This window comes from Micropterus salmoides, unplaced genomic scaffold (assembly GCF_014851395.1).
Source record: "Micropterus salmoides isolate LMB-PRFRI ecotype aquatic unplaced genomic scaffold, ASM1485139v1 Ms_hic_scaffold_16, whole genome shotgun sequence".
Lineage (NCBI taxonomy): Eukaryota > Metazoa > Chordata > Actinopteri > Centrarchiformes > Centrarchidae > Micropterus > Micropterus salmoides.
The window spans coordinates 17,904,769-17,927,470 of record NW_024040707.1 but is presented as its reverse complement, the minus strand read 5'-3'; the positions used below and the strand labels follow the sequence as shown (position 1 = coordinate 17,927,470).

Here is a 22,702-nt window from a genome sequence, read left to right as displayed (position 1 = left end):
GTCCCTCTTTCTCCCACACTGATTACACAGTTGTTGGCGTCTATTCATATTCCGTTATATGTTTTTTTCATCCCTAGGTAAAGAAACGCGGGCTGCTCATAGAAATGTTGTCTGAAGAAATATCGCGGAAGCTTCTTCGGGCGCCCCAAGTTGCTTACGGATTACTTTGCAACTCCAGAGCTCTGTCATTGGAGGACGGCTACACGTGACTACGGCTCCCTTCTGGTAAATATTATTCAAATGCTCCACATGGTTACTCCAAGTGCTCTTCCCTGCATGCCTTTATACATTCAGGTTAATTGTGATCGGATATTAGACAGACAGAAGTCCTAGTCTTTACTACTGTTGAGGGATTCCTGGTTTTATTTGAGACAGTTTGATGAGCTGGGTCGATGGACCCCCAACTGTCTGCCCTCCCACTGCAGCTGCATGGCAACAGTTTTGCTATGAGCTCTGGACAAGTGCCAAAACTGAGCGCGGGATACAATGAAGGAGAAGGAGGTGGAGGAGGCCAAGAAGCCGAACTTAATCAGCAAAACATGACCTCCTCTGCTCATGTCAGTTCCAGGTTGAACCCAGGTGAACAGTTTCAGTGCCCACTGGAGCCTCTAGTTCACTGCCATGCCAAGGGCAAGCTGGACATCAAAAGCAGGAGCTGCAGTCTACTCACCATCTGCCGCTCAGGAGTAATTTTCCCCTGGATGAATCCACGGACAACTGACTCTGAACAATCTGGTAACTCCGGTTTTGCTTATTATCTTATTACCTTTTTACTGCCATGACTGAGCATCCAAAATACTGTTGACACAATCTCCAATAGATCAATTGAATCCACGCATCCAAATTTAATGAACATTTCCCCCCTGTTTGTGGTTTGGATGTTTAATTCAAACACTTATATCTGACCTTAGCATATCTGGACCCTGCTGTTGTGACTGCTGCAGAAGACCTTGAATTCACATACTGCAACTACTAACTAAGATACCCAGTCAGGCCCCTAATCTTTCAGACAAAGAAAGCAAAAGTCTCACTAGTCAATAGCATAATGTGTCACCTCCATCATTTATCATGCACAAAAGTATATTCATCAGATGTGAATGCTTTTTCTCTTCTATTAGGTTGAATTAGTCTGTGAATGAGTGTCACTGTTGCATCACAGTTAAACAAATGTCACTGTCCTGCTCATAGTTGTTTGTTCTTCCAGTCCTGTAATGTTCAAAAGCTGCAGTGAGTAGGCCGCACAGGGACTTATTGTAATCTAAGGGTCTTCTTTTCAATGAATATATCTTAATCATCTCTTTACGATTTGTTGTTTCTTAATACATTCATTAAATAAAAAATACTCAATTATAACATCTCTCCTTGAATAGGTATGTATGTAAGTAATTTTGAGCATGAATTCATCAGTGTCTTACATTTTACAAAAGTGAGCAAAGACAATTACAGAGAGAGAATGAAGATCAAATTTTTTATTTTTTATTTGCTTCACTAATAATGCTTATTGCTTTTCACAGAAATAGAAAAACATCACTATCTCAACGCTACAAACAAGCTAGCACATAACAAGGAAGCTGCAGTCTCCCAGTCTGGTGGAGTGTTGTTAAGGACTGCAGCTTTCTCTCTAAGGTCACTAAAGGCCTTATTAAGTGTCCATTAACCCCTGCGTGTTATAATGTTATCAACAGGGCCCTGGTATCGCTCATATACATGTCAAATGGAATCTCTAATGGTGGTTATTTTCAGTGGTGGTCCCAAGGTACCTTTTAAGTGACTGAGATGGGGATTTGACAGGTCTGCTTCCGTGTGTAGCTGTGATTAATGTGGCCTGTCAGGCAGCCGTAGTGGCGTCAGATGTTTCCCCCAGACTGTTTCTTCGGGTGGTAACTTTCCCTGAACACACGACACAGTAGACAGCCAGTCTTGTGTAGTGTCTCAAGCATGACTGAATACACAGGAAGAGCTGAGGGCCGTACTTTGTCCCAGGTTGATTGGCTGAGGATTAACATGGGCCTTACTGGCACTTAAAGTCCTTCTTTGGAGGGTTATACATTTCAGAACAGGCTTGTTAGGTGGCACTTGCTTTTAAATCCCTCCTTCTTCTTTATGTGCTTTCTCCTACATCAGTCAGTGCTGGTGTGGCGGCTCACCGGCCAGGCAGAGGAAGGCTCTGTGTCAGGAGGGAGAGAACAGCCTTCACCAACAGCCAGCTGCTGGAGCTGGAGAAGGAGTTCCACTTCAGCCCTTACCTGTGTCGTCCTCGGAGGCTGGAGATGGCTGCCGGGCTGCAACTCACCGATCGCCAGGTCAAGATCTGGTTTCAGAACCGCAGGATGAGGTACAAGAAGGAGCATAAATTTAGAAAGGCGGCAGCTTCGTCCCAGTGGTCTCCCTGCAACCCCTCGCGCAGCTCGAGCTCATGCGCGGACCTCCTGACGTTTCCAGGTGAATGTGTTGTTAGAACTTCCTCCTCTTGCTCAGAGCTGCACTCCGTGGATTACGCTCCTGTGTCCTCCTCCCTCTTTGGCTCTCACAGTGACTCGAGCAGCGGTCAGTGCTTTCACCCTGCGGACCTGCCCCATCTGAGCTGCATACTTCCATCTGTTGCAAATGGTCCACCGTCCTACTGTACGGGCGTAGATAGTCATCACCATGCTGGCATTTCAAACTGGCCCTAGGGCCCCATAATGGCCATCCCTCCTGTGCTCATCAAAATCTCTATGATACATCCACTTTCACTTACTTATGAAAGACTGGAGGATGCCTGATTAGCATCCCTAGGTTGAAATCCCTTAACACACCAGTTCACCATTCATGAAACATTTTAATTAAACTACGTGAACATATCATAATTAAAGGAGAGCCACAGTAATATCATTTATGTTTCTCAGGCACTGCGACGGAAGGCTGCAGGTCTCCAAACTTGCTGCTCATATTGTACATACACAGCATGCAGGAGACATTTGAGTAATTAATAATTACATTGTTTTGCTGTAATTTTGTGGCTGTTACATTTGTACTCTCGTTGCATGTTTAATGCACGTGGTAATCATACTGAGTGAGTTTTCTATTCCCCTCTGTTTTCAGATAATAAGTGGTTGTCATATTTTCTAAGTGTCACATTAGGCCTGTTTTTCATTATGTACTTCAAATAGCAGGTCATTCGTGTAAAATGTCTTAACTGTGAAATGGGCAGAATAATGTTCATATTGAATGATGTTATATTTTTTGCTAAAGCCATTAAAGGATACGGCAAGTCTTTGATACTGTTCTTGATTAATTGAGATGTCACATACTGTACATGCTAAATAAATGCATTTGGGAAAACTGTAGCTCATGTGCAATGTTTACCCTATTCATCGCTGATCAGAATTACATTTTTTCCAGCACTATTTCATGATTAAGGGTTCCTGGATTAGATCCCAAGTGGAAAAAAATGAGAAAGATTTTGTAATCAAATTAAGGCATGCTTTAGATTCATTGAGAACTCTACAGTGTTGTGCATTGCCACATAAGCCTCTCCCTCCCTCCTGCCTCCGAGTTCTCCACCATTAATCAATGAGACAAGGCAGTCTTTCCAGCACTCCAACCACAAGCTCTGAACCCACTGGGCACCATGACAAGATCTCTTGCCTCCTCCTTCCCAACCCTTGCCTTTTCAATAGCCAAATTGTAGTGTTGCAAGTCGGGGCTCGCCTCCCTCTCAGGGGGCATGTTGGTTGTGTAGCTTAGAAGCCCTTCCAGCAGCCCATAGGCCACAATAGACCAATGAGGTTCAATCACTAATGACAACATATTATCTTAAAGAACAATGAGGAGACTTTGTTTTTTTAATAGCATCCTTTGTGCCATTATGACATATGGATTCTCAAATGTAAATGATGTCACTGCAATGTTATTTTCCTCATGCTATTTTTTATTTCAAAAGCTAAATTACGCACCTGGGGAATTATGTGTTTATTTGACAGAAGTGGGTCACAGGTTCTCTTGGGTCTCAACAGCCTTACACGTCAAAGATAGACATCCGCTTTCATGATGAAGGAGTGAGCCTCCTCTTACACTTGATAATGTGAGCCGTAGTGTCAATATTCAATTAGACACGCTGACAGCTTTATATCAGTAGCCTTACTGTAAATGAACTGTCACAGAGGAGTACTGACAGGTATGAAATGGGGAAGGTAAGGAGGAAGCTGATCCCCTAGTGGTGCTGAATAGAGTAACTAATTTATTAGCTAATCAGTCTGTGGATCAGCTGTCATTTGGTAATAATTTGACACTGTTTTCAGGAGTTCTCAGTAGGCGTCAGGGGAGCTATATAGCAGCTAGAACTCTAGACATTTTGAATAAAAAATAAAAATAATGTCTACACCACAGCTGTATCAAAGGGGTGGTGACAGCTGGGTAATTCAAGAGAAAAGTAATAAAGGCAAGAGAGAGAAAGAGACAAAAACAAGACAAAGTTCTTCCCTTCATGTATGTTCGCCCACACAGAGATAGAAAGAGGTGGGATTGTGAAGAAGAAGAAGCAGACAGTGTTGGATTCCTGAGATTCTTTCATATGCCGGGTGATTTATGGTGTTAATGGTGCTGAGGCTCAATAGGACTTTTACCTCTGGTTCCTCGTCACATTCTCCGTCCAGACGCTAAAAGCCGGGAGGATCCACACACTGGAGTGCAGTAATTCTGTGGATGGGGTCAAGGAGGATCCCCCAGGGTCAAGGAAAGCCCCCCCTCTCCCCACACACACACATACACAGGGCCCCACTGCATGGGGGGACATTACAACATTAAGTTATCTAGTTGCTCTCACACTGGGTCACTCCTAGTTAGCAACTAAAGTCATTATTTCCCTTTTACTCACTTGACCCCCTCTCTCCTCGATGACATCTGTTCTCTGGGGGAAGATCTGCAAAGCCAAAAATCTTTACATGTGTTTTTAAAAATTCTGGACTTTGATCAGACTGGTGCGATGCATTAAGCGGATCTTTGAAGTGATAAATGATGCCAGCCGTTGGTGCCATGAAACCAGCTTTGGTTACGGTCCATCATTAATTTCTGAATTTTTGCGTTAAGTCCTTTACAGTGACTAATGTACCACTGTCCCATTTGCAGCTGTTGTGAAAACAATTTTGGGGTTAGACTTGAAAAATGCTCTATGCATCAAGACTTTTCTTAAGCTGCCATGAAAGCAAAACTACTGTTTCCTTAACAAAGACTTTAGGCTTTAGGTATTTAAGAAAGCATTTACCCTTACATTCAACAAACGTAAAGCCTGAAGCTCATCATATTACCATCAAAGTAAGCTGCTAGTGTCTATGGAGTCTAATGTTATGACGTAGTAATACCATTCATTATATGGAGATCACTATCAGAGGAAAGAAAAAAGAAAAAAGAAATAATAATAATAATAAATGTCTACATGACAGCCCGTGCTCTTATTGGTGTGTAGGCTCTACCTGTTTATTCTCTGATCAGTTGGTGAGCTTAAACAGAGGTTCCTAATGCCAAATGCACTTATTTTCACCACTAATTAATGCCAATGATATTGATGATGATATTTGCCAATGATTGTCACACTGAACAACATTTAATAAACTGGAATAAACAGCCTTGTATTTATTTACAATTTATTTCTTTATTAAAGTCATGCAAACAAGCCTTCATCCGGGCACAAGCAGAGTGATGTCCTACTCATTATATAGTGATTAAGGAATCATACCCAAGTGTGTATAGGAGGTTCAAGCAAGCAATGAATTCTTATGTACAGAATGTTTTCCATTAAAGAAAAACAAAGGTTTACATCATGACATAAAACACCACAAACCAGCAATTAATGGAACCAAAACCAAATGAGAAACCCAACTTTGCATTAATTTACTTTATCTCTTAAACAACTGTGCACTTCAAAACATAGTCATTGTTGAGGTTTATTCTGTCATGAAACAGTATAGACATACTTGCAAATTGATGTAGAATGTTTTGAAAAAAAGATTTGAGAAAATATTTTTTTATAAAATACCTTATGTACACAGACCAAAATTCAAGATGTAGAAATACCATAAAAATCACACTCAAGTCACACAACTCTTTGCCAGTGCGCCATGGTCTGTAAAAAAAAATAAAGGTTGAGTTCCCATTTTTTCAAAACAAAGCAGCAAATTGTACAGAAAACAACAAATGTAGATCCAACCTTTTTACCTATGAAAGAAATATTGTATTTGTTAAAGAATATGTTAAAACGGTTGGTTCTGTATTAATGGCCATTTATGTTCGCTTGTACAATTCTGTATCCATTAGTAAGAAATGTGGTGTTTTGTTAAATAAATAAATACATAAAAGATGTCCATTATGTTGTTTTGCAAAAGTATTTGGTGATTTATTGGTCACATGACTGATCAATGGATTGTATAAAGAAACTGTGGGGGTTGGAAATCAGATCTCACCCTGACTAAGAAACGTTTGGTGAATAAATGATAGTGTACCAGAGAAGAGTTGATCAGTGTGTTTTAATTTTGATGGACTTGCATTGAAGCTCACACTGCTGTCCACCTCTTTGTGTTCTAAAAGTAAAAAATTATTATGCAAAAAACTGAAACATGACATACCTGATAAAAACACTCAAAGTTGCCTTTTACCAATTTCCACAGTGGTCCTGGCCTGTTCATGACAGCAACTGGGACTGATGTGCATGTGTGCTGCATGACAGACGGACAACTGCATTGAAATAAAAATTCCCCTTTTTACACAATATTGCAGATTATGATCAAGTTGGGACTCATTTTCAAGTTTCCTTTTAAATCATTGCGTTTGAATGATTTGTATGGTGAATATAATAGAAGTTGCACCTTTCAGAAGTGGTACTGTCACATGCAACACCATTGTCCATTGTTGAGCAAAACCCCGAACTTGTGTGCCTGGCCTTTAGGAGGTTTTGTTCTTTTTATGACCTATTAACCTTCTCAGCCTTTTCCCTCAACAGTAGTAACTTCTGCCCACCAGTCTCTCCAGGTGCTTGTTGCTCAAGATGATTGTTAAGTATCAATTTCCTGTGTCACCTTTATGGGTTTTATTTATTTGTCTGCTCCTTCACATGGAACAGAGCCTGAGCATTACTCAGGTGGATGGATTATAACTCTACTGCTACGACTCATCAATCTTGGAAATTTGACTTCCTGAATCTCATACAACTGTTACTGTCATATTACGGCACGGCATTATCAAGATCAATGACATTTTAAATGCTTCCCAGTTAGGGATGATCGGTGACAATAAAAAGGTAAGTTGGTGATGAAACTGTCTCAGCTGTGGTGAGCGGCACTGTGCACAGTGAGAGAGTCACCTGCTGGAGCTCACTTTTCCCTCTGAAGAGCACCTGTGAAATGAATTAACTTGTAATCACAACAGTCACCCTGTTAAATGTCACATGTTGACCGTTATTGATCACTCAAGAAGTATTTAACACACTATGGCTTTATTACACAGAATCTAATCAATGCACCGGTTGTAATCAAAACTATTAAAAAGGTGGCTGAAAATAATCTCACAAACAACAAAAGGACATAAAGATATTAACAGAAAAATACCAGAAATTATTTTTTTTTGGATATGTATCAGAATACTTATGTATATCCAGACATAAGACCCAGCTGTTAAATACGGAAAAATATGATAATATGATAATTCACATTTACTCCACATCTGTGATTGGTGTTGACAGTACTTCACACCTTCCAAATCCCAAATAAGTCTCTAGGGTCTAATTGACCCTAAACATTATCACAATGTAGGATAACATGCTTTATATTTCCTTGCCTGCAAATGACTTTTTGGCAAACAAAATGAACATATATTTGCTCATGCATAGCATCACATATAAAACATGAAATGTGTCATGGTCATTTCCATCGTTTATCATATTCATCACATGTTTCCTACTTTTTAGAAGAAAATCCAAAAGGTTTTTAAAGAAAACTAAATGTGTTGTGTTGATGTTGTTGTCTTTTTTTACACATACAGCAGTTGGGTTGTGGGATACCAAAACATGAGGAAGTAATGCTATTTTCACCACTACACAAGTGTTAAAACTGGGACATTTGACACAAGACTGACATTTTTATTTTATTGACTGCATGAATAATCCATGTAAAACCTCAAATGTTAAAACTAAACACTTCTGAAACAGTAACATTACAGCAGTGTCATTTTTCTACCAGTATCTCTGTAGTGACAGTGGTCCAATCATTACAAACTCATGATGTGCAGTCACAAGTTGTTCTAAACCAGATTACTTTACTCTACTGGCGACACCAAAGTTTTCCAAAAATGCAAAACATGTCTTGCCTGAAACCTGAACTTTGGGGAAATGTGTATAAAATTATGCATAAGACATCTAGAATATTTCCATTTGATGGAACATGCAGCCATAAAATTCATGGAGTCTTGTGGCTTCATTGAAGAAGCTGACACAAGTTTCATGACACTGCCAGACATTGTGAAACAAGATGATTTTAACTTTCAAACTTTTCCAAGGTTGAAATATTTCCTGTCTGCAGGAACAGTCCTTCCTTGAACCTCAACAGAAGATTGGTGCTTTATTAATACATTGTCATTTTTCTATCAGCATTTTGCTATTAACCATGATTAGCATGCACAGTAGACTACTGATTTGCATTGTGAGCAAGCAGGGGATGTTTAAAAAATTAAAAACCACTCCTTCTCTTTCCCTGCAGCGAAAACAATGCTGTATGAGGGAGAATATTACAGAGAGTGCTGCAATGATGAACATTTCCTCCTGTTTCATGTTTAACCCTGCTCATTTCCCACAGTAAGAACTCCGGAAACACACAAGTGTGCACAGCAGCTTGGGGGGAAGATGACTGATGGCTTGTTGTCATGATGTTTGGGATTCTGCCGACTCGAAGGCTCTTGGCTCACTGAAGCTGTGAAGCGCTGCGGCACATACTACAGGCTATTGTTGAAAAGTCCTGGTATTAGCAAGGTATTGCTTCATTGTCGCACTGTTGAGCCTGTGCAGAATTCAGTTATCTGTAATGTCCCTAGCCATTTGCACAGTAGTTGCATTGGATTTATGATTATGGTTCATGTACTGTGACAGATTTCATACCATTCAACGACAAAGTAAGGACAATTATTAGAATTTCACACCGTGAGTGGATGAATTTTCTTGTTTTCAAGTGGTATTCCCTGGATTGCGTGTGGGCTCGGTATACACTAAGCTAAACCTTACTTCTGATATCACCATTTTTCAAAAATGTCAATATTTGAAAAACACAGACATGCTATATCAATCATAGAGATAGCCATCTTTCAACCGGTCAATGTGCCCCTCTGTGTCTGCTTGTGCCTCAGCCCTGCTCTGACCCTTTCTCTCTTGCTTTATTCCTCTATGCCATATTACAGCTCTATCATGATGCCACATTGATGAGCCATGAGCTCCATAAACTTGGCATAGATGGCTATCATCTTCCTGAAACTGCATTAACGGCAGTGACCTCTCTGGCTGGTGGTGACAGGCGTCTGTCAGCGCTGGTTAATTCCCAGTCTTGTGACGGTCAAGAGCTGACATATAATGAGGCCTGACAGTGTTGGAGGGCTAGACAAGGGTCTGGTGTCAACAGCGGCCACAGCATCATGTCAGCAGCGGCAGGATGAGGGTTCAGTTCAAGCCGTGGAGGTAATCCGAGCACGGCCGCGCTGATCCCAGGGCCTCGACTGCCTATTGACACACATCAGAGCATGGACGCAAAACAAATTAGCATCAGTCAATATTCTCTCCCTCCTCCTGCCTTTCCTGACACAGCCACCCAAGTGCTGCCATGTTTACCTCACCTCCAGTCAAAACAATGGAGACAATAGTGATCATGATGGCAAACGCCTGCATTGACTTCTAAGAGGATGTTTTCTTGGTGGGGTGGGGGCACAGAATATTCACATTTCTGGTGTGTGTGTGTGTGTGTGTGTGTGTGTGTATGGGGTGCCCATTTGGTTTGGGGGAAATCAAATTCAGAATTGCAATCGTAGCATCCATTTCACGTAAATTGTGAGATTATTCTGTTTCTTATTTCTAATGCAGAGTTTGTGGTTTAGGGGATGCAAGTTGTCCAGAAGGAAGGAGCCTCAGCTAAAGTTCACTTGTGTTATTTTGTTTTATGTGATAATACAACTTCTGTTGCAAAAAGGTGCTGGGTAGTGATGTGGAACAACACTTCAAATATGCTAATCAAACATATGGCACTTCTAGGAACAAGCACTGATTGCTGTTCCTGTCCTACAAGATAAAAAGGTTACTTGGTTTTAAATGTAATTTGAATAAGTCCAAGGGCTGTAATAGGCTGAGGCTGCTGCATTTTGTAAAAAAGAAATCTTGCATACTAGGAAAGCAGAGATTGCTCACACCTGTTTTTTTCTCTTCTTCCTCTTCTTCTTCTTTTCCCCTGTCTGCAACCCCTTCCCGACCCCCCCTCCTCCCTCTGCTGAAAGCCATTACAGAAATACAATTTCTAATACCTCCGCACAGGTCTTCGATCGACTGCAAACAAATTTATATTCAGGCGGTAAACAGAAAGCTGCAGAGATTTATTTATTGAGTGTGGAGGAGAGAAACAAGCTAGCGCGTGAACCCTGAGTAACCTCCGAGCTGACATGAAGATGGATCAGTGCGCCCTGCAAATGCATGGAGAGAAGGGATATATTGCACTCAGTCATTCAGCACATCGCTGCCTGTAGAATCCCATTAACTCCCACAGCTGGGACCATATTTCTGTGTTGTAAGAATGCAGTTAGAAGTTGTTCATTACGCTGAATTATTTTGTAATTACTGCAGACTTAAAAACACACAGGAAATATTATTAAAATAAAACGATATGAACAGTAAGATAGTTGGTTTAAGGTTTTTATTAAATATCACGGGTGGTAGTTTAGTATAGTCATCTGACACTAAGGTATGAATAACATAATAATATTATTAATAATCATGTTCATGTTATGGCTTTCAATTAACTAATGTATGGATATTTTTTCTTTGATTGATATAAGCATACAGGGACAGGGGAAATAAATAAATAAATAGTTCCAATGAAACTACATTTAGGCAAATACATAATTGAATGTATATTTTGTTAAATTAATGAATAAAAAAATTAAATGAATTTTCAACATAATGTCAACTCATTGTTCGTCTTTAGAGATCATTTTAGTATAAAATAAACCGGGCTAATTTATTAGTTTTAGTTTAGTATTTTTAGTTTATTGGTACGTTTCGTGTTTCTTTGCGGTTGGATTTTTGGAACTGTCCCACTCCACCAGCAACACAATTAAACGGTTTGGAGATTGGACATTAATAACAGTGGACACTAACAGTGGCCCCTCAGAATATTATTAGCTTTATTAATTCCCGTTGTTTTAAATGTATGCGAGCGGACTGAGCGACAGTAATTTGTGTAGATTTGAAAGTAGGTCACCAGACCTCAGGGGGAAAAAAAACTTGTGCTGCACTGTGGAGCTCCTTGACATTTTCACTTCTGTGCTGCTGGCTGTGTTCCTACTGTTGCACCAAACACACAGGCCACTTGAATTGTTTGCATGCCTGTTTTTTATGGCAGTGCAGGCCCAACATCTCTGGATTTATACGTATATTTTCCATTTCGCCTGTGCATGTAGTTTGAGAGTGAATTTCTGTTTGTTTTTGTCACTCAAGTTTAAATAGCAGCATGGCGTTGTTTGCACGGTGATTCATCCCTGAGTAAACACACACAGATGTGTTGAAAAGTGCTAGAAACTGATTTTGGGGCTCCCTTTTCAGCAAGCACAAACGAATACGCTCTATTTTTTGGCGGAGGGACCAGCTATTCCATCCGAGGAGCTAGTTTAACCTGGCATGAACATGCCCTCTCTGTCAGTTACGACGTCTTGATCTCCACTCGGAGGCATTTTTGTATTTGTTCGAGGCTAATTACAAATCTGCTGCCACTGAACTTCTAAATACCAGCTGTCACGACCTCTGAACCCATTAAGTGTGCCTTTCACATGACCTAAGTCCTTTGCTAAAGAGGGCCTGGGGTTTTCATGAAGCCCTCGCCAATTTGCATAATCCATTAGCTTCATCAATAGGTCTATATTATGTTAATTCCGCTTTGCAAAGAGAAGTGTTCATTGTTGTGGTGAAAAATAATCAAACTACCAGAATTTGACCCAAAACACATTTTTCTTGAGGACCCCAAAAAACGGTGAAGGATACTGACAATGTCTGGCATCATGGCCTACCTGTCTGCATAGGTGAGAGGCCCATAAAGGCCTTCAATGTAGTGAGGATGAACTTCCTTGCTGCCTTTAAGGTTATTTTTTGCTACGGCCTGCACGGTGCCACTCACCATTAAAATATTGACCTGAAGTCAGTTTCACAACGCGCGGCTTAATCAGTGTGTTGTCCTTTCTGATGACAGAGATGTCCAGCTATTGGCCAAGACCAGGAGGGCACGTCATCTCCATCAATCAGGGACTGCTGTTTCTCCTCTGAGGAATGTCCCTGCGGTCGGCCAGCAGCCTGACCATGCGTTACTGGATGCGTGAGAGGCCGGGCATGAAGTGAAACCCCGTCCAATGATTATGCAGGGGAGAGGTGATAATGACTTCCTATCAAGAGTTAACGGCCGAAGGGGAGAGTAGCCCTCTGTTCACGGGCTGCTGCCGAGCAAAAGAGGTCATAAACGGGGACCTAGACTGCGGGACTCATCCTGAACTCCACAGTCGTGATGAGGAGGGGAAACTGGAGGCTGAAGTTGCCTCAGGATTTAATACTCCGCAACCCCGGTATTTAACTCTCTCCAACAGTTTCACTCTGTGCACCTCTTTGGACAGCCCTCCTCCTCCACCACCGTGTGAGACTCTCGAGGGCTTCTCGACACCGGCCTGCCCACACTCGTCCCGTGTCCCCTGGCGGCGCAGGGCGCAGAGGCAGGGCTCCCCAGGACTCGGATACTGCGCATCAAATAACAACGAACCGCTACAATCCGCTTTTGGGTCGCTTGCAGAGCAAATTCAAATATATTCTCATAATGGCCCCGAGATTAACGTCGCCGTGGGAAGTTCGGCCAGCGCGGACTGTAAAGCCGCTGATGTGGAAGTAAACAGTAAAACTTTCGAGTGGATGAGAGTGAAGAGGAGTCAGCACCGGGCGGGTAAGTTTTTGTCAAGGGAGACTGAGCAGGAGAGGAGGGGGAAAAAACAACCTTCAGACGTTTTGGCTAAGTGTAGCCTATACAGGATAATTGAGTTTATTTATAGTTTCAAGCTCTGGATAACTTTCATACGCAGTTGGGAAAGTTTGGCTGAAGTTTTCTCTTCAAGCTGGAAAAAAAATAGCTGACTCGTTTTGTGCGTCACCTTACACAAATCCCTCCGTCACCAACAAACCAAAGTTGAATTTAATAAAACAAATTAACAATAATTCTCCACTCTTTAAAGCAGGTCAAAAGGTTTGAAAGGCAGCAACAGCTATTTACTCGACGCCACATTTGAATATGCACATGTTACTATTTCCCTAACGGTTCCATGTTAATATAAGTCTGTTAGCTCATTTAACACATTCGCTCCACCCACTGTTACAAGAAGGATTTAGACTGTACACAAAGATGTTGAAGTACAGTAAAAGGCCTGCTTAGCCACAGTGTGTATTCAATCCAGAAATGATCAATTATTTACCCTTGCCCTTACTAACCAGTAGCTTTGAATAATGCAGCAGACCACTGCCTGTCCAGACTCACAGGAAGTTGAGTAAAACTTACTCTTGTGAGCTGGAGTGCTCCCTGAGTATTGATTAGTTGTCTGTTTGTAATGAAAGCCCTTGTGTATTGATTTCAGTTTGCAGCACCTTTACATGTGTCCACCTTTTTAACATAATTGCTGTCACAGATCATCATTCCCCTGACTGATGAGTTCTGGGCAGAAAGCCCACAGAAGAATACACATCCCAGGCTTGAAAAAATACAGATAGCCTACTAATGTGAAAAATGCCTATCAATCCTCAATTTTATGTGAGTTATTGTATCTTATATAGATCCTTCATTTGATCAATAATGTCAGCTGACTGACTGGATGCTGTACTTGGGTTGAGTTTCATAAATTTTACATGGATGAAGATTTACTACAATGGTGGTCCAGTCTTTTCTTTTTTCAACAGCACAACCTCTGTCTGCTGTGAGCCTGCTGCAAACCTAAATGTTCACTGACCAAATATGCAGGCTGGTCATTACCACAGACTGTTTGTGGTAAAAGGCCCAAGTTCCTCTGAAAGATTTCACTACAGTGTTGCATGATGCAACTAAGTACAAACTGCAATTTCCAGCTTTTGATTTGATTCTTGCATGCTCAAAATTCAGATTAGTGGGTAATGTGTTGTGCACTGGCACAGCTTGTGAAACATACTGATTAAGGCAGGTGTAGAGAGGCAAAAGGTGACTCCTTTGATTTGACTTGGAATGTGCAGCAAGCACAAAAAGAACATTAAAATCCAGATTAGTGGGTAGCAATGTGCATTCTCACACCTTGATAAACATTTTTCTCAAGAGAAGCAATATGTGACATTGGTTTGTCATAAATAATGCAATGTTGTAAGATGCCACAAACACAAAACTGCCATTAGCTTTTCATGACCTACTTGCACCTGCTTCAGAATTTAGAACATTTCTCTCATAATGCCACTGTGAGGGAGGCAACAATCTGACAATAACACCTTGGATTGGCCTAGGAGTCATTTTATTCATAAAACACATTAGCCACTCATCAGATCCAAATCCATGCACTTTAGAAAGCCATTTGCTCACACCCGCCCACACACACATAGACATCTCGCAGTACTGTTAGCATCTTTGTAACCTCTTTCTGTATCTCTCTGAAGGCGATCATCTGTAGGAGTAACTCATTAGCACTACTGTGTAACTTGTTAGAAGAGTCATTAGCGAAAGTATGCTTTCCTCTGGAGGTTGTATTGGTTTTGGCACAAACCAAAGTCTTGCGTATTCTTCCATGTTGAAAGGCCTCCACAGACCTGCAGCAACCTGATCTCCTGGCTCAGTGTGTATACTCCCAGTGCGTCATTCTTCAATTATGCTTTGACAGCACCTGAATTACTGTGGGCTGGATGCCCAGATGACTGAGGCAATGTGTATTGATCCATCCCTTTTCTTCTTCCCTCTCCTTGGCTTGGAAGGCCCTTCCATTCCCTTTGCTGGCTGGCTATTTTTAAGCGTGCAAGTCATTCCTCAAATATTTAGTTTGATTCTTTTATGCCTTCTGGCCGGCATCAATTCTATTATCTTTGGGGCCATTAATCAGAATGTGCATGTGATTTGCACTCCTGAAAGCTGAAGTTCATAATTACGTACAGTTCCTCTGTATTGGTTCTTCAAATTCTCTGCCCTCTAATTCGCAGGCTCATATACCTTGACATTCATTTTCTTAAAACACAGATGTCGACATTTATCCTATAACTGACCTTTCCATCTGCTGTGCTTTTCCAAGTGGCCAGAGGCCTGTTAACCTTCCTCCCTATGAATTGTGGTGGGAGACATTGCTCTACACCTGGCACACTGACTCCATTATGCAGCACCACATTTTCTCAGAGGCAAAGACACACTGACGACGTGCCCACAGTGTCAGCAATGAAAAATCAAGATATAGCTGCTGTTCCTGTCATTCATTGCACATAAGTAGCACAGACGATACTTTAATGTGTGACCCAGAAACCTCAGAGGGGAAAAATTGCAACATTTATCATTAATACAGTGTTTGAAAGGATTTGTAAACTGTTAAACTGTCATTGACACAGAAAGGCCTAAGGGCAAATTATTAACGATTCTGATGAATACAGTTAATGGACTGTAAACCTACAAAGTTGTTTTGAATCGCCAAACATTTCTCTGAATGTTTTTTCCACATTTCTGCAAAATGCAACAGCACATATTGTTCTACTATTTGTTGAACTTGTCCATGACACACATTAAAAGCAACACCTTCACACTATAGATGTGAGAACATTCAAGTCTTTCAGAGTCTGCAGTGTCGATTCAAATCTCCGTTCAATATTCAAGCTGTTTGATATTTTGTTGCATGAGATTACATTATTCTTTACAGGTGTTTCTGTTTTTATGGCCACGCCTGTAGATAACACACAATTCCCCATCTGCCTGTTTTGCAGCACCAAAAAGAGTTTGCAGTGTGCCTATAGGCTGTTGCTAAAGTTGATTCCTCGGTGAAATACATCTTTGATGCACAGACAGAAACATGGCTCCTGGGTGAAGACTTTAAATCAACAAACTGGCTCGGGGCCAATTCCCACAAGTCAGTTTCTTGGAAATCATTTTATGGAATGCTTGAATATTTGTTTAACTTCAGTATCCAACAAACCTGTGATTATTTATTCATGTCCCATTGTCACACAAATTGCCAGACCAGATAGAATTATAAAATGTAATATAAATGTTTTATTTAATTTCTGATTTTTACAAACGTTATAACTACATATAAATGACATTGCTCAAGGTTTATTATATAGGCCTATATTTTTTCCTGTTAACTCTGTAATTTTTCTTATTTCCTGGATGTGGCCATGGATAATTTTATTCAGAAGGGTTTCTGTACTTCTTTTGGGAGAGACCTCATTGATCTTGCCAATGACTGTTTCCTTGTCCTCTGTTCCCAGCCAGGGTGCACATGACCTGTGGGTTCTGTATTGTTGGCTCAGGCCTTGGTGCTGTGGAGGCTGGAAGCAGCAGCATCTGCACGGATGGCCATCCCACGATGAACGGGCCCCCGAGGACCATCTTCAGCACCAAGCAGCTGACCGAGCTGGAGAAAGAGTTCCACTTCAACAAGTACCTGACGCGGGCAAGGCGGGTCGAGGTCGCCAGCGCCCTGCAGCTCAGCGAGACGCAGGTGAAAGTTTGGTTTCAGAACAGACGCATGAAGCAGAAGAAATTACAGCGAGACGGGCTGCTCTCCGACCCAGGGCCGGACACCTGCCGCTCTCCTGGACCGTCCTCGCCGAAACACAAGACCCTGGACTCCTGATCCGCAGGAGCTGCATCATGGCGCTACACAGCGAGGGCGCCTGTGTGCAGATGTTTTGATTCCAGTTTGCATCGGTTTCAATCAGGCTTCACCTTTATTTGCTTACCACGATGGATGCTTATTGCAAGAAGCGCGATGGCAAGCTTCTTCATGCAAGAACGGGTCAAAACAATTTGTCATCCTCCCCGGCTTCTCGACTGGCGTTCTGATTTGAATATTAAAATTCAAGTCATTCCATTGCTCTCCTGTCTACACAAAGCAAACGAAGAAACAAAATTATATTAATTGTCCATAGAAACTGTGGCAGACTATTTGCTTATTTATTTTATATATTTATATTATTGAATATATCTATTACACAGGACGTGTACTTCCTTGTTGTTTTAAAAATAACAAAACTTATTATTTAAGGTCTACATTTGAAAATCATAAAGTAAATACATTTTTGATAGGTTTTACTAATTATTCTATCAAATCTCACTGTTGCATTTTCAATCAATTCAAGTTCCACGCATTATGTAATATGCGCATTACGCATTTTAAACATTATTTCCCCCCCTATTTCTTAAAAAATATGTTTGTCTGTTTGCCCACATTTGAGGGAAAAGTCAGATTCACCTGTTGTAGATGTCTACAACAGGTATATAGGCTATTTTACGTGAGGTGTTTGCAGATAACAGGTTAATTTAGCACAGCTTCCATGCTGCTGCAATGTTGTATATTCAGTCCGGTTTTAAAGTTTTCATTATCCTTCGTCCACGGAGGGATTAAAATGCCATGATTGACTGATAGATTTATCGACCGCTCGTATTAGGTGTATTGATCCGCGGTGATTCATCTATTTGAGGCACAAATCTGAGAGCGTTTGCATGCATCTGTAACTGCATGTTAATGGAATGTAGAAACATCACGGCCGGGAGTTGTTGTGTCTTTTATTACCCCGATACATGCGTCTGAAAATGATAATTTAGCTTGAACACTCATGCGGGAGAGCAGACAATAAAACGCTGTCTGTGTTGTTTTGCAGAACAACCAATAAATTGTGTGGCCCCACCAGTTATAGGAACTAAATATTCCTTCCAGATTCACATTTCACCTCATATAAAATAAATGATTGTAAGCTCGGCCCTTAAACAGTTACCCCCCCACCCACCCCCACCCCCATCGCAAGGCGTTCCTGACATGTTAATGTCTACTCTAATATCAAGATATGGGCCATCAGCCATGTTAATTCTATGTGGGAATGTATGGGGAATATTTTCGTTTACCTTTCAATTAGCAGTGTTTGCACCGGATGTGAAAGTAACAAGATCCAAAGCAGACATTAATGACAACAAAGGAATTAAACTTAAAGCTTGATGTGTTAATAATAATACTAATAAAAAAGCTACAATGAACATTAATTAATAAGGTCTGTTTTAAAGCTTTAACAGGTGTTCTCATTGGCATTTGTCCTGTAAATATAATACTGCTAATAATACAATAATTACACATTAGACATTAGACTGTTGCACCTCTGGGTACAGGAGTGGACACAGAGGCTGCAAGGCCAAGCTAATATATGCAGTTACACCAGAGCTCACCTCTCACCTCTTGACCCTTGTCTTGCCTCGGGACAACGCTGACCCGGTCAGCGGCTCAGAGAGAGAAAGATGCACCATTAATTTGGGTGACCTCGAAGTTTGAGCTTTTTCTCTTTCTCTTTTTTCCCCACAACTCTGAACGCTTTTGTTCTGGTGGTGGGTCTCTGTGTCCACACAATAATATTTCATCAAGCTGAATAGAGGGGCGACCAGGCCATATGATAATTGTTCATAGTATAATTCCATACCAGGCCACATAATGCATTTTTTTCCTACACCTAGAGCTAACCTAATTTTTGCCCCATCTAGTATTTTAATAAGCCAAAAAATGTGCTCCTGGCTCACTTTATAAACTGGATGAAAGAGTCTTTTCACCCAGTAGGTTTTTGGAGAAGACTACAGGTTTATTTTTAATAGCAAAGTTGAAAAATTAAAGTTACCGGAGCATACTTAACACTTAATATGATTCCATGTCAGAGCCAGCATAAACAAAATTATCCATTACATGCCTGCTGCTTATATATTTCATGCATATCTGCTTGAATAATTTTAAAAGAATTTAGACATTAATCCCACTCCAAACAATATCTTTTATAAAAGTTCAAACTCAAAGATCTCCAGAGGAGCTTTTGACAGTACAAACATTTAAAAGTATTATTTTGTAATTGATAAGAAGGATTTTACATGTAAGCTAGACTAAAAATGTGTTGAACCCAATTTATTTCAAATTTGCATTTAGGCAAAATACACACCATTAAGGCCGCCTTACTCTAAACAAAATAGTACAAGTGGAATGTTTGACAAAAACATCCAATGTGTCCGTCTTGTTTTAATGCAAATAAGTGTGCATTTGTGAAGGTTATGAGTGTGATGATGATAACAATGAAATGTGATGATAAAGCCTGTGAATTTAAAAATGGTCTCTTGCGTCCACTGTTCCTATTGAGAAGTGTGTTAGGTTGACCTTATTAGAAACTCTTTTATCATCTTGTGCAAATATGTTCCCTTGCCACAGGGCTTCAAGTTAAAGGTTGTAATGTGCACAGAGGATGCTTGCATGTGTGCACTCAGAGATTTTAAAAGTTCCAAACTTATTTCATTACACTTTCTACTGTATAATATATTCACTTAGAAATACACAACAATTTAAAAATGTAGCAAGAAAATATGAGGAAGGAAAAAAGCCTAATGTAAATTATAGGGATGAAGGTGAAAAGAAAGAGTTGATTTGTTTTGGGTGAACTATCACTTTAATTTCATTTGTGGCAGCTTCAGCCTTTGCATCTCAATTGATGAAAGGCGAACCGCATTGTTTGTTCAGACCTGACATTTAGTTCGAAAGCATCTGAGTGTGACTCTACTCTGATGAATTTGTGCTGCTCTGTAATTCCTTCCTGAAGATGTACGGTTGGTTCACAAGACTGACAGCTGTGCTGTTCTTAAACGCAAGCAAACACATGGCAAATGGAAGGAAAATAAAACCAAAATAACTCAGCTCGAAATGTATTGCTGCCACAGGTAGCAGCAGTGGTGACATTGAACAAGTTAGAATTTTCTTCACCTTTATTTTTCTTTTCCCTTCCTTCCCAGCAATCATTTTTCACAATGTAATTCATTCCAAAATTTATTTTATTAACTCAATCATTTAAACAAATAAGAAACATATTTATAATGTTCAAGTAGAAAAGCTCAAACTGATTTGTAAAAGTAAAGTTACCTGCTACATGCTTTTGATAAAACACTCCAATTAAGATATCAAACTAAAACCAATGAAATAGTAGTTCATGATGAATGAGGCTATTGACAGTCTCAATTTTCTTCTGTATTGTCTTCTATTGCAAGTTAGCTGATGTGGGCAGCTGTTACTCCCGAGGAGCGCTGCGTGCATGAGCAATGAGAGAGCATATGCGGCTTACAGAATATCTTACATTACATTTTAAATTAACACATATAAGTGGGTTCCTCCTGAGCTCATTGTAATTAATGCTAAGTTGACCTAAAATTAACTTAATGCATAATATGCATGTAATATCCTCACCGGTGCTCAGGGGAATAAAATCAATTGATCAAGTTAAGCTCTTTCTAACTCTGTGTGAAGCACTTATAGATAACTCTGTTGTTGTTGTAATTATAGATCATTTGAATGCTCTCCTCGTTTTTTAGATTTTCTGCTCATCTGATTTTACTGTTTTTCTTTATTTGCAAAGACTTTCATGCACTATTAGTCTTTTTGATCTGGCTCATTCACGTATTTGACTGCCAAACAATTTGTAGATCAAGAAAGTTGAAATGAAGTGCACCTGCTTTTGTGAGAGTGTGTGTGCCTATGCATATTTGGAGGCCCTGTGTACAATTACACAAATATGTGTTTTGTTTCCTAGGTGCTACTAATAAAGCGCTCAAAAAGATACAAAGCACCTATTTGAATAATTGTTCGCTCACACGCGCATGCACTCACACATATACAAATCCATACATAACACATTCTGACAGAGCTACACTGAGCAACATGCGCACCAATCCAGTCCTTGCCTCTCCTCTCCTACTCCACTCCAGGGAGCAGATGTTTGGGGACAGCTTACAGCCTCAGCGAATTTCTGTGTACAAAGCAAACAGCAGCACTCAGCACTTCTGGCTGCAAAGGGAAATTTGCTCTTGAAAGAGGGTGGGGTGGGGTTTAGTCAATGTAAGGTATCATGAGGATGGGTGGAGAGGGGGGAAAAAAAGAAGGGGCGCACGCAGAGGTGAAACTGTGTCAAGGTTGCAAGTCTGTTGCACAGGAAAATTCCCTGTTTCCTGAGACATCTGGTACTGTGTGTTGGAGCAGTGTGGGCCACCATCATGGACAGTACATACAGTATCTCTCTGTGGCATCATGCAGTATCAGTACAATCAACCAAGGTGGCCCTGCTACATATCTGAGTGTGTGGAGTCTGTCTGACCTCTCCCGTGCAGCTCCATAGTGAGTAGTCACTAGTTTGGATTGCCCTTTCAAAAGTTGCAGACAAGCATAAAGGAAATGGGATATAAAGGGGGAGAAACAATGCAATGAGCCTTCACAGAGTTTGCTGATACTGCATCTGAGACATCAGCTATAACATAGGACCAGCTATACTAATGCCATTGATATAAACCACTGATTTAATGGCACTGGTGCTGTGGTGGTATGCTGCATGTGCTCTCTTCAGGTTGTGTCCTGAGGAAAATTGCAGTATCACTGAAAATATCTATATCTCTATATCTCTTCTGGCTGATGGAATTTTTGTTATTTTATTTATATTTCACGATACGTATGTGCACGATATGAAACAGCTTAAATATATGCATGTTTTTATTTATTTTTTTCCCTCCAAAATGTTTACAGTGCCGCGTTACCACATATGCTCAGCAAGATGCTGCACACAAGTCTTATGAATAGGCTCAAGCACACACTCTTATGTCCAAACGTGTGCAAGTACACACATTTTGACCTCTCATCAGTGTATGATAATCCCTAAACAAACCATCATAAATGAGCCCTGCGATGCTTATTTGTCTGAACGAAGGCAACCCCCTCCTCCACCGCCCCTGGGGTGAGGTTGCCATAGTGACAGATTCATAGACATATGGAGAGAGAGGAGAAGGGGAGCTGTGTTGAAGGGGTGGGGCTGCAAGGGTGAGGTGGAGGGGAGGGGGGGCAAAGGAGAAGGGGAAGGGTACCGGTTTGAGGACTTTGGCGCTCTGTCTCTCAGATGTCTCTTTGTGTTTCATCTGTCAATCAGCCATCCGTGTCAGTCTGTGCTCAGTGAGGGAGCAGTTCATGAACTTTTCTCAATCAAGTCTCTGTCAGGCGCCATTTTGGCTGTATTTCATAAGGGATGAATGAATCTCGTGCTGACTTCACAGCCCAAATAACACAGTATGTACACCACAGGCAAATAATTCAGTTGTAATGCGTGTTAATAAATTGATTTGGAAGGCTGTGTTCACATTTTGCAGTCTCTGGCCATTTTGTTGTTTATACTAATGACCAATCAACATTAGAAAAACAAACATAC

At 40.7% G+C, this 22,702-nt stretch overlaps 2 protein-coding genes and 1 long non-coding RNA gene across 3 annotated transcripts; 2 read left to right on the top strand and 1 right to left on the bottom strand.

Annotated features, from left to right (window-relative positions):
* The first annotated feature begins 303 nt into the window (after positions 1-303).
* Positions 304-3,329, top strand: hoxc3a (homeobox C3a). Its single transcript, XM_038722532.1, has 2 exons — positions 304-735; positions 2,125-3,329. The coding sequence occupies exons 1-2, from the start codon at positions 393-395 to the stop codon at positions 2,673-2,675; spliced, it is 894 nt and encodes a 297-aa protein (XP_038578460.1). The 5' UTR covers positions 304-392; the 3' UTR covers positions 2,676-3,329.
* Positions 3,330-7,449: 4,120 nt separating this feature from the next.
* Positions 7,450-12,465, bottom strand: LOC119906146. Its single transcript, XR_005444933.1, has 2 exons — positions 12,387-12,465; positions 7,450-9,733 (listed from the first exon to the last, which is right to left on the bottom strand). It is a non-coding gene; the product is annotated as an uncharacterized LOC119906146 (long non-coding RNA).
* Positions 12,466-12,622: 157 nt separating this feature from the next.
* hoxc1a (homeobox C1a) lies at positions 12,623-21,055 on the top strand. The gene is made up of 2 exons (XM_038723684.1): positions 12,623-13,193; positions 16,715-21,055. The coding sequence occupies exons 1-2, from the start codon at positions 12,641-12,643 to the stop codon at positions 17,080-17,082; spliced, it is 921 nt and encodes a 306-aa protein (XP_038579612.1). The 5' UTR covers positions 12,623-12,640; the 3' UTR covers positions 17,083-21,055.
* Positions 21,056-22,702: the final 1,647 nt, after the last annotated feature.